This window comes from Diadema antillarum, unplaced genomic scaffold (genome assembly GCF_040938485.1).
Source record: "Diadema antillarum isolate AM-2024a unplaced genomic scaffold, OU_Dant_1.0 seq00000131_RagTag, whole genome shotgun sequence".
Lineage (NCBI taxonomy): Eukaryota > Metazoa > Echinodermata > Echinoidea > Diadematoida > Diadematidae > Diadema > Diadema antillarum.
Genome location: NW_027271209.1, coordinates 1,024,689 through 1,036,749, shown reverse-complemented (window position 1 = coordinate 1,036,749; position 12,061 = coordinate 1,024,689). Strand labels below are relative to the sequence as shown.

Below are 12,061 nucleotides of genomic sequence, written 5' to 3'. Positions count from 1 at the left end.
TTCGCCAATGAAATCCATTATCAAGAATATGTTTCTTATAAATTGTAGATGTTTGAATTTGTAAATTATATACACGTGTAGCTTGCGATTGTGTCAAGATCGTCTGTGGATTAGTATGTGGTTATGGTATGGGTGTGTGGAATATGGTCTGCACAATGCTGTGTGTGTATGTGACACATTCTGTATGTACATTATGACTGCGTGTGTGTGAAGATGGGGAATTCCCTACCTAGAAAGCCAATCACAGCAATCAGATTGCATCACACCTGCTAAACGTCATGATGATGTCATGTATACATTATGGCCGTCCCACCACATTTTCTGCATGTATCAGTGTGCGCGCACACACACACATACACGTACAACATGCGGTGTTAGCTGGAGTGCACTGAAGAAAATATGTGTGTACAAGACAGTTTTTGGCGCATCGAGCTTTACAATCTCGGAAGGTGATAGGAAAGGCGAAGTAAAGCTTTACCCGAGGACATTTTGCTTTACCTCGCTATAACAGGTTTGATTGGCTATGTTTTTCTTTGTTTGGAAGTCACAAAATTTATCTCGTTATAGCAGTTATTTCGTTATAGCCGATCTCGCTATAAGAGTAGCATTTTACATAGACTTGTGTGGAAGGAAATTTGGGACCGGGAAAATTTCCTCGTAATAACCGATATCTCGTTATAGCAGTATTCGTTATACCGAGTTTCCCCTGTATCGTGACTTTTCAAAAGCATATTGAAAATGACACAATGACTTCATTTTGACCTCAACATTCAAAGAATCGTCGCTTACCGGGTAATACTCACTTCTCTAATGCAGAATATCGTACTTTAAGAGGTATATTTCTTTGATATGAATATATGTGTGGCAAATGCTTCTGTACTATTGACTTGCAGACTGATATCAGCAGATAATCATGTTCAAACCATGCACACTTTTACATTGCACATATTGCATCACAGGCTTGAAGTCGCAAGCAGACAGGTCATCTAAAATCCTCTGCCATCTATGACCAGTGACCTTTTCCAGCATATCCGCACTATCGGCATGTCACCTTTTCTTATCACTTTCATAATACTTCTGGTGATAAGTCTTCCTCGTCAAGTGTTCCATGCATGAAACGTCAACAAGGTCGCAAATTTTGCAGCAGGAGATCCAACAGATTGTTTCATGCCCTCAGCACATGTCAGTGTATGATGTCAAATGCTAAACCAGTTAGGAACACCACCTCTCCGTGATAATAACTTGGCGGCTTTCTTCTCCTTATCCTTTAGCTCCTCTGCCATTTCTTCGTTCTTCTTCTCCTCCGTGTCAGGGAACAACTCTGGGAATTCAAATGTCTGTCCTTCAGCCTACGTGACCAAAACATAAAAAGTGTACACAAATGATACACTGCAAGTTTGGAATTTCAAATTTCTGCCAAAGGCACATGTAATCACCTTATCAAGTTAAAAACATATCTACTTTATCTGTGCCTACACTTGACAATACTTGTATATGATTGCATAACTTTTTAAAGTGTCTGAAACTAACATCAACAATCATATCTTATACAAGGAATGTGTCTGAGCAGCAGAGCACTCTTACATAATGTGTCACTTTTATACAACTACACAGTAATAACGAATGATACATGATTTATTTCACACTCTATATTCTTTAGCTGGGGCTTACACAAAATGCTTTGCACAATTTGTATTAGTTTATCTTCCAACAACTTGTCAAAACAAGCTTCTGAAAAAACAATCAAACAAACAAACAGGTGTGATGATTTGATTGATGATAAAACTATGCTTTCATTTGCTTATACCCAATATTCCAAGGCTTCCAACAGTTTAAAAAATTGTCTGTAGAACAAACATGTGTATGCTTCGTGTTTTAATAGATAAGTCGGGGAAATTATTTGAAGTGATACTGTGCAAATGTTTTATGCCAATTATTCAAGTTATAATTCAGTAATATGATGTATATGTACCATGTATGCCTGCCATAATATTCATCTTTGAAAAGACCAAGACGAAACAAAATGTACTTTACCAGAGTGACATAAGCCAGCTTGTAATCTTCCCGCAGCTTGACCCTCTGGTTCTTGTGGTTCCGGTCGAAGGGCACATAAACTATTCTGGTATTAACTCTGGCCACGGGAACTTTGTAGATGTTTTGAAGGTAGTTCTTGATGTCAAACTTTGTCATCCTGCAGGAGCATGGGAACAAAACAACACAAAACACATCGATGGTTTATTATGGCTAAATGTCACTCCATACGGACAAATTGGAATGTGGGGTTTAGAAATAAGAGACAAAGTCTTCATCAAATATATCATGAATAATGCCATCACAATGAAAATATGCACCATGCATATAAAGTAAATATTACAGAGGGGGACTTGTCTTCATAACCTTATTTTGTTTGCTTTCTTATTTTACTCAGAGAAACCACATGATTGGCCAATTAAAACAAACACCTTTTGTTGCAGGAAATGACAGAAAACAAAATGGTAGTTAACAAACATTAGAAGGTACTTAATATCAGAACAAGTTGCTACACTTCCTAATTATGTAACAAATACTGACAGTGTTTGGCACTATTCTAATCTTAATGTGGGATGTAACCTAAGACAGTTCATAACAGCAGGTCTCAATCAAATTTACAATGTGGACTTACTGTAAATCACACTCAAATGTGACCATATTCGGTGGCATTGGTTTTTTGTTCTTTATCAGCTTCATGCAGAAATCTGTGAAGAACACTCTTCGCTGTGGATTTCCAAAGAAGTACAATGGGTATCTGTTTTAGAATTAAGGAAAAGTAAAGAAAAACAAGTAGAGTTTATCACATTTATCAGAAAATGAACAAATTACTTCTGCTTAAACCATACAAATATGAAAACTAAGATTGACGTCATATTAAGTGACCCCTTCTCCTTTAAAAAAAAATAATAATTTGTTTGTGTTTTTTTGTTTTTGTTTTTTGTTTTGTTTTGTTTTGTTTTGTTTTGTTTTGTTTTGTTTTGTTTTGTTTTGTTTTGTTTTGTTTTGTTTTGTTTTGTTTTTGTTTTTGTTTTTTTTTTTTTGGGGGGGACAAAAAAACATAGCCTGAATCCCTATCTGTAAGCACACAAAAGTAGAAGACTTTCATATGATCAACAAAAAAAAAAAAATCAGCTAAATGACACTGCTTTAAGATATCAACATATTTTCATACTTATTAGGCACAATGCATGATAACATTCTTTAAAAATTCTGTCAGGGCTGTACAAGCAAGCACAAGATTTCACATTCTTTTGAATTTTGTGAATAACGACGCTTGCTTGAAACAATAAAAATATTGAACAAATTCTCATAACTTTAAGCACTTCTAAAGGCAATTTGCATGTGACCAGTAACATGATGAGTGACACTACCCAACATTGTATCTCTTCCTCTTTTTCTCCTTTTCTCTATCTCTTTCAGTTAACAGTACACCCCTGAAATGATAACGAGAGTATTTTATTTGCCAGGTACAAATTGATAAAATTATCTGCAGTGGTGTTAGTACTTCCAAAAGTAACTCTATAACAATACTCCATGGCAGTTCTCCCACCTTACTCAAAGCTTCTCTGCTTTTAATTTTGAATAATCTGGACAATATGTTTCACTGCTTTTACTTTAAAGAATCACTATCATCATTTCAAATCAGGTGACAGTTTATCTCTTCATTCATATTCTGCCTGCAGTGTGAATTCTTCCTTACTTCATGAAGTCACCAATATGTCTGGAAGGCAGGCAATGATTACAATTGGTATTCCTTTCTTGTTACATAACACAACTGTTATCCGAGTAAGCATTACATATCTCTTTCACTTGAAATGAATAGGAGTAGTAAAGAGAGAAAAAGATTGAACATCATACCTTGATTTGGACATCTTGACAATTCACAGGCTGTGGTATTAATGAAATTGTTAAATGCTGTCCTGGAGCGATCTGTAACTTCCAATATTCCTGATTGGTTTGTGAGTGGATATAAGTTCAGTCACACATGGAGGAATCCACTGATGTTCAGAGCCTGCAAAAAAAAAAGGGGGGGGGGGGGGAGGGGAGGGAAGGGGCATTATGTAATGAGAAAGTTATTAAAACAATTCACTTTTTGTTGTTCTGTGAGGAGATCAACAGCTCCAAAAGTAAAAGCCATATGACATCAGAGTATTACAACAAATACAGTATGTCTCCCATTAACCTGAATGTTAAACATGGCAAGGGGCCCACACTCTCTCTAAGCGGGTAAACTTTTTGGCAAACTTCAACCAACAGCAGTGGTGAGCCTAACTGCGAAACACAGCCCGAACGCCAAAGGCGAAGTGCTCCCACAGTATAACTGTGTACAAGGAGCGCCCCAGGGTTATGGTGAGCCCAGTGATGACTGTTTCGTGTACACACAAACAAAAAACATAAAAAAAGGGTCTTCAGTGGAAAAACATAACATTACCGTGCTCACATTTCAAGGTCTCTATTTCTTTTTAGTGCCACGAATGTACTTCCAGGTTAAAAAAAGTGGTGGGGGGGGGGGGGCCCAAAGTGATGACATCTTATGTATTCCTCTGTATGGTGCACAACCCCGGTTCCGCCGGTCATGACAACTAGGCCTACCAATAGTACCATGGTGTCAGTCACCGGCAGCACAAACAAGGACTCCTTCAAAACAGCAACCCTCCACTACCAATGACTAGTACATCCAAGAGCAAAGCAACTTTTAGATCTAACATTGGTTTCTAAGCTTCTCTCTCCGCACTATCAACATCAGTGCACCCCCTGTCCGGTTGGCCCCTTAGCCTTACTAAGGGGTGTTACACAGTACATGTATAACATAGTAGAAGAAGGAGGAGGTCACTAACCTGGCAACTCCCTCTTAACTCTCAGAAATGTGAAACCCTTCACACTGGGCATAACAACATACACTGTTCCTACTCAATTGAGAATGTTACATTTGATGATGTCAACTGTGAAAAGGACCTGGGTGTTTTGATTGATATAGTGAGCTCAACTTTCGCCAACACATCTCCTCATCTATCCAGAAGGCTAACCAAATGCTAGGCCTTATTAAACATCTTTCGTAAATGTCAAACCAGATATTTTCCTGCCACTGTACAACTTACAACAAAGGCTTTGGTTCAACCGCATTTGGAATATTGCAGTGTTAGGGGTTCTAGATATGGAAATCCAGGTTTATGACTGATGACAGAAGGATCGAAGCTGTTCAGCATACATGTAGAACAATCAAACTGTTTCCTGGACTCATTTCAGCACCCTTTTTTACAGCGAGAGACTTGTGAAGCATAATCTTCATTCTTTGCATTACCGGAGGGAAAGAGGGAACATGATCCAGAGGTCTTCAAAATACTATCTGTAAATTACATGGCTAGACCTAGACGGAATCAACCCACACAGTCTTTCTTTGTACAACTACAATCACAGCATCGGGGAACAAGAGAAGAGGCTATCCCTTCAAATAATTTGCCACCCATTGTCGTTTGAAAATCCGCAGCAACTGTTTTAGCAAAAGAGTCATCCAGACATGGAACAGCAGTTTGCCTACATAAAGTGCATCACTTGTGACATCCACTAGAGTCTATGTCTATAAACGTTAGAAGGCTAGTAGTAGTAAAAGTATCTCTACACTGACACTGTACAGATTCTTTCAAACACCGTTTAACGTTACACCGGTTTAGACACGTTCTGGTCAGACAAACATTTTGAAATTGTCTGACATCCACGCCCACGCCACGCTTGACTGTTACTCATGCCACCAAGCGCTGACGACCGGGAGACTTGACAGGACCTACCTACACTCCCGTACAGATGACGATGATGATGATGACGAGGAGGAGCTCGCTCATGAGCTGGCCTGGTACTGGAGGAGGGAGGATGTGTCGCAAGTTACAGCTCCCTGTTCGAACTCCACAAACGGGAAATCAAGCACATGGGATTACGCAAAATACTATGGCATAAAACTTACCTCGCTCGCTACCGGTCGACGAGGTCTGATAATATGTTAGGTACCAGTACCGGCGACAGACAAGCGCTACCATCCGCCTCTTGGCTCCTTCGCAGTCCCAGGAGATTGCTAAAACTTGCCGGTATATCACAAACTGACGTGCTTTCCTTGCCTTGAAAGTGTGTAAAGTTGTTGGAAAAGACAGCAGCTTGGTCGGTAAATCGTGCACGGCGCAAAGCCAGCATGCGCGTAATGCACTGTATTGATACGGCTGTTAGAGGGCAGTGTTCATCCTATGCAGAAACCAGTAATCACGAATTCGACATCGACATGCACAACACACACAACAGCTCCGACGCGTAGAAGCTCCCATACTCGATACCACGTAAGTAGTGCACGCACGTACCCGAGAAGTTACCCGAAAGTGGAGCCCCAACTTCACCCCAAACCCCCGCGGGGCACGCCTTCAACCTCTTCGCTAGCTACCTAGCCTTCGTGTCAGCTCAATCATCCCTCCCTCCTGAAAGCTCGAAGCTCAACATCTGACTGATTCTGAGCCAGTTTCTTCTGTACCGATAACATTGATTCCAGCGGTCTGGGCATCAGAAAAAACAACAACAAAAGCAAGCAAATTAACAAAAACTTCAACTCAAGTTTATGCATAGAATTAGAAATCAGTGACAGAGCAGATCTGCGTTGCGTAGTAGCCGTCACTACGGCGTCAGTAAAGAAAGGCGCCTGCTAGCTGCTTGAACCTTTCTATATTTCTACTCTAGACATCTAACGCTAGAACTCTGTAGTGGATACGGCAAGGAAACAAACTTCACTACTCAGTGCTGATTGCAGACGGTTGGACTGTGGTAAGTATACTACTAGTTTGTTCATAGACCACTTAGATCTAATTAGAATAGTAAACCAAGCTTTTTGAGCAAATTTCCAGTATAAAAAGAGGAGTAAATTTTAGACTCAGACTTGGAGTCTGGCATAGTAGTAAAATCTAATTTATCCACTAATTATTTTTATAATAATTATAAGTTACATTGCATTGTCACATGTCAAACAGAATAGACTCTGTTCAATTTTAAGAAAGTTGTAGGAGGACTGTCCCAAGTAGAGAACAGTAACCATGGTAACTGTACATTGTAATTTGTACTCTGCGATTTAACCCCCTGGGCTGAGGTGCTGTAAAATGAAACTGACATGAATGTCATGATGTGTTGGGGTTGCTGTAACTGCGACCAGCCCGAACACAAAGCGTTCGCACACTATCTATAACTGTGTGAAGGAGCGCCCCGGGGTTATGGTTGCCAGTGCGGTAAAATATGTGAGCATAGACAGGGTTGCCGGTGCCGTAAAATATGTGAGCATAGTCTATGCTCACATATTTTACCGCACCGGCAATCATAACCCCGGGGCGCTCCTTCACACAGTTATAGATAGTGTGCAAACGCTTTACCGTAGACCTCAATGACCTAACTGATGTTGGGCCATATACCACAGGTATAGATTGTGAGTGAGTGAAAGTGGTTTGCCCTGCCCTATACCAGACTGTAGATCATCAGGACTCGCAAAAATGCTCGTTACCTCATCACTTGCGAAAATATCTGTACGCAAAAGTAACGGCTCGTATTGTAAAAATCATGATTGACTTTGGCTTTGTTTATCAACTTTCCCATTTTTAAATATGCGTTTCAATACCTAATCAAACCAGATCGTGTTTCTTGAGTTGTTGCATAACTTATCAACATTGCTGTGAGTCGACTGGGCTGGGAGGCCTTGTCACTGCGCAGCTCCATTGCGCAGTTTGACCAAGGACTGAAGATGTGTGGTTGGCATGGGTGCAGGTCCTAGCTGTAAACGAGTAGAAAGGCCAACAGCACACGGGGATTCCTCCAGAGAAACCTGCATGGCTGCCCCAAGAAAATCAAAGAACAAGCCTATGTGACATACGTCCGCCCGATCCTTGAATATGCCTCAACAGCCTGGGATCCTCACTGCCAAGACCAAATCTGGAAGTTTGAAATGGTTCAAAGGCATGCCGCTCGGTTCACTCTGGGAGACTTTCACCTTCGACACAGTGTCAGTGAAATGCTTCACTCCTTAAAATGGTAATCTCTTGCAGAAAGAAGGGCCCAGCTGAAAGTCATCATGCTGTACCGCATCTTGCATCAACTGGTTGCTATTCCACCTGAACCACCTTACATTTACCCGGTAACACGATCATCTGGACGAAGACCTACTCAATATCGACAGCAACTCTGCAGGACCTCTGGCTTTCAAAACTCCTTCTTCCCAAGTGTCATACTCTTCTGGAACCAGCTCCCCACCAGTGTGACAGCTGCTTCTTCCCTCGAACAGTTTAGGGGGCAGCTGGTTGGGGTGACACTGCGTCAAATCTAGTTGGAAGAGGAGCTAATTTTCCTTGCACAAAGAGCACTTTTTACTTTTTATAGCGTATATACATTAATTGCAACAAAACAGCATCAAACAATGCAGCATGGCACACTAGTTTCAGCACTGCAAAAAGTATGAAAATACACTTCCCAGAGGTCAGTACTTCACCTGGAAGAAGAAGAAGAAGTGTTTCAAAACATCTTTCCATTTATTATTTATTTCTGCAGAATTGGGTTTCTGGCTCAAATGCATTCGCGATCACAATTTTTATGCCTCCGCAACGAAGTGGCCGGAGGCATTATGTTTTCGGGTCGTCCGTCCGTCCGTCCGTCCGTCCGTCCCGTTTTGTTTTTGTCGATATCTCAAGAACCGTGTGGTGGTTTTACATCAAACTTGGTATGAGGGTATATCCTTGGGGGATAATACTTTGTGTGGATTTTAGGGTCACAGGGTCAAAGGTCAAAGGTCACAGGTTATTTTGTGAAAAAAAAATTGAAATTTCATGTTTTTCTCCATATCTCGCAAATGGTTCAAGGTATCTTCATGGAACTTAGTATATATGCTTGTACCGATGGGCAGTGATTATGTAGGGAAGTTGGGGGTCATGGGTCAAAGGTCAGGGGGTCAAAGGTCAAGGTCAACTCCTCAAAATATCACTACTTTCCTTAAAATGCAATATGCCTGAAGGTTTTTTTTTTAAAACTTGATGTATGGCATGTATTACCCAATATATATTTTTGGGAAGTTTCTTGCCAAAAGGTCAAAGGTCAAAAGGTAAAAGGTCAAGTGAAAGTGCTAAATTGCACTTTTTCCTCCATATCTCGAAAGTAACTCAAGGTATCATCATGAAACTTACATATTTATGCATGTTCAACCTAACAGTGATTCTCTTTGGAACTGTGAGGTCAAAGGTCAAAGGCGAGGTTTAGATAATGCTATTTTCCCATTTGATACTGAAATTATACTTTTTCTCAATACCTTGAAAATTACTCAATGCATAAACTTATAAAAGGGTCAAAAGTCAAGTAAAAATCATCAGTTCCCCAAATACCTGCACTCTGACATTTTAATCATTCATCCAATTGAACCTAGTTCTAGGAAAGTGAACATTCAGCACATTTGTGTCAAACCTGTCATTTTAATATTTTGCCAATTGTGTGAAACTGTCGTCACACATTGTCAAGACATTGTACTATAGACCTATTAGGAGAACCATGCATTATGGCGGAGGCATATCAGTAGCCGTAGCGATATATCTAGTTTTACAGCATTTCAGAACCGTTTCACATTTCTAGCCCCATAATCAAAACAGCTTTGCATTATTAACTGCCCAAAACTCCCTGAAAGTTATTTGGAAACCTTCACTCTGTGCCAGATTGAGTTGATAAAGGCACACTCATACCACACCCTCAGCCACTCTCTGCTAGGTTCTTAATTGAATTAGACCTGTATATAGTCTGTGGTAGATCCTAATTTTTGTTTTCATGGGAGAGACCGATTTACAAATGGTAGGAATTACCCAACCACCATACTATGCCGAGTTAATTAACAGGCTCTCCTATACATTGTATGCAAAATGTCACATTTTTTTCCAGAGCCCAGAAGTCTATATGTTTTACGTGGACAGGGAGGTGGGTGCAAAGAAGAGCTTCCAGGCACTAATGAACACTTTTGTATCCATGAACATAGTTTACATCCACTGAACCATCATTGCACCGAAATCATGGCGAACATTTCATAATTAGCTTTAAATATTTCCAATCACTCTTCATGCATATCGCATGTGCATGAACCAACCAAATCAGCTATTGGGATACATTGATATCACTGCACTGTCAACTTTTATAAATCATGTTGTCACTCCAAACAACTCACTCCTTGCGACCGTTGTGGCATATGTACACTGCCTATACAAATTTTAAAATTGAAGTTGGCTATCTACCGGTACTTAATTATGCCAATAAAAAGGATATGATGGTCTTGTACGTCCTCTAAGTAACAAAGAGCTACAGCCCGTTCCGTATGGGAACCTGGTGGCCTGTATACTAAGTCTATGGGGATTTCAGAATTCTGTATTGATGTATGAATGAGTACAGGTAGGTCCATGGCAAGGTGAAAAAAATTCGGTTGAGAAATTTACTAGAGTGCACACAATCAAGTATAAAGTCTACACATATTCTAAATACGGGTATGTACTTTAAGCACACCGAACAGATATGTATACATGTGTGCAATGTATGACAATGAGCTTATGTGTGCACTAGGAACAGCATAAATTCTCAACCGTCTTCTTTTAACTTATCATTTAATCATTTATGCTTTTAGCTCCTGGGAATACTGGTTAGACATCACATACCCTCAATTTGCATTTTAACAAAATAACTTCATTTTCAGATTGTGTACAGCATAGGCAGGGCAGCATTATGCCACAAAGAGTGGATAAATAACCGTTTGAGCAATGACGTGAAAGTCAAAGTAAATATGACCAATTCAAGATTTGTGTCCACTTTGGTTCAAAGTTTCTTGAGCGAGTTGAAATAAACAATTTTTACTATGATTTTGATGCACTTTACAGTCAACTACACTGGAATATGAGATACACTGCATTCAATACAGTGTACATGGATTGGATAGAAAGTACAGGGCTGTTCATTAAAGGGACTGTACAGTACTGGTTGAGGTAGGGATTCATGTTTTGAACATTCCTAAGCAAGATAATGAAAAGCCTCCTATGAAATATGAAAGAGCATGTAATTCTAAGAAGGATTCAACATTTATTTGATGAAAATTGGTTTTCAAATGGCTGAGATATCCAAAAAAGTGCTAATAATAAAAGGCGACATGCCACAACTTTATTAAGATCTCTTTGTTTCACCTTGTTTTTGGATATCTCAGCCATTTCAAAACCGATTTTCATCGAATAAACTTTTGATACCCCTTAGAACTGCATGCTCTTTGACATCTCATGGAGTGGTTTCTGAATATCTCGCAAAATGTTAAAAGCTAAATCTACACCTCGACCAGAACTGTACACACCCTTTAATGCCCAACTGTCATCTAGTAGAGCCGTGCTTTGGTAGCGGTATGGGCTTGCGAAATACCCCGCGGTAATTGTGCATTTGTGCAGGTAGTCTAGTCTGATTGGCCTTCCATGAGTCATGAAGAAGGATTGATCATACTGAAATGTCAGTATATTTCTTTTTCTTTCTTTTGCAACTCGGCTGTAGCTGTGTCCTCGTACACCTATACCTGACAAAATGCAACATGTTGCTACAAAATGCATGCATAGGCTTTTGCTGTGGTCTCAAATTTTCTCCAGGAGACTCAAGGAGGTATAAGGGGGACACCTCCTTGGTAGATTTACGACTGCATTATTAATCACTTGTACAATGGGGAAGCTGGATGTAGCAAGGTATTGCCCTTCTGAGCTAACTTACCAGAATCCCATTCCCTCAAAATTGATGAATGCAGACTGTTGCTTTACGAACCCATATTGAATAGACATCAGGGCTCGACATTAGCAGTGCCCTGGGGCCACTAAAGCTACTAAAAAATGATGTCAGGCCACTAAATTTCCAAAAAGCCTATCTTTGGTGGCCCCTTTGGGCATTTCAAAATGGAAATGTTTCCATTTATTACAGGCCACAACCTTTTTCAGGCCACAAAAATTTCAGATCTAAAGATTTCAGTGGTCCTAAT

At 40.0% G+C, this 12,061-nt stretch overlaps 2 protein-coding genes across 3 annotated transcripts in view; one reads left to right on the top strand and one right to left on the bottom strand.

Annotated features, from left to right (window-relative positions):
• Positions 1 to 770: 770 nt before the first annotated feature.
• On the bottom strand, positions 771 to 6,047 carry LOC139727440 (large ribosomal subunit protein uL23m-like). The gene is made up of 5 exons (XM_071638394.1): positions 5,990 to 6,047; positions 3,889 to 4,042; positions 2,663 to 2,785; positions 2,035 to 2,191; positions 771 to 1,349 (listed from the first exon to the last, which is right to left on the bottom strand). Exons 2-5 carry the CDS (start codon positions 3,900 to 3,902, stop codon positions 1,197 to 1,199), a joined length of 447 nt encoding a protein of 148 aa, XP_071494495.1. The 5' UTR covers positions 3,903 to 4,042; positions 5,990 to 6,047; the 3' UTR covers positions 771 to 1,196.
• A 656-nt stretch (positions 6,048 to 6,703) lies between these two features.
• LOC139727439 (uncharacterized) overlaps positions 6,704 to 12,061 on the top strand; it is an 81,151-nt gene continuing 75,793 nt past the window's right edge. For both annotated transcript variants that reach the window (XM_071638392.1, XM_071638393.1), the window contains exon 1: positions 6,704 to 6,828. The gene's annotated coding sequence lies outside the window, so the exon portion shown is untranslated. The remainder of the gene's footprint in view (positions 6,829 to 12,061) is intronic.

Coding starts and splice junctions, on each gene's coding strand:
- LOC139727440 (XM_071638394.1), bottom strand. Junction 2,192..2,662: donor ACATTTGAGTGTGATTTACA/GTAAGTCCACAT, acceptor ATGCTCCTGCAG/GATGACAAAGTTTGACATCA. Junction 1,350..2,034: donor AGCTGGCTTATGTCACTCTG/GTAAAGTACATT, acceptor TTGGTCACGTAG/GCTGAAGGACAGACATTTGA.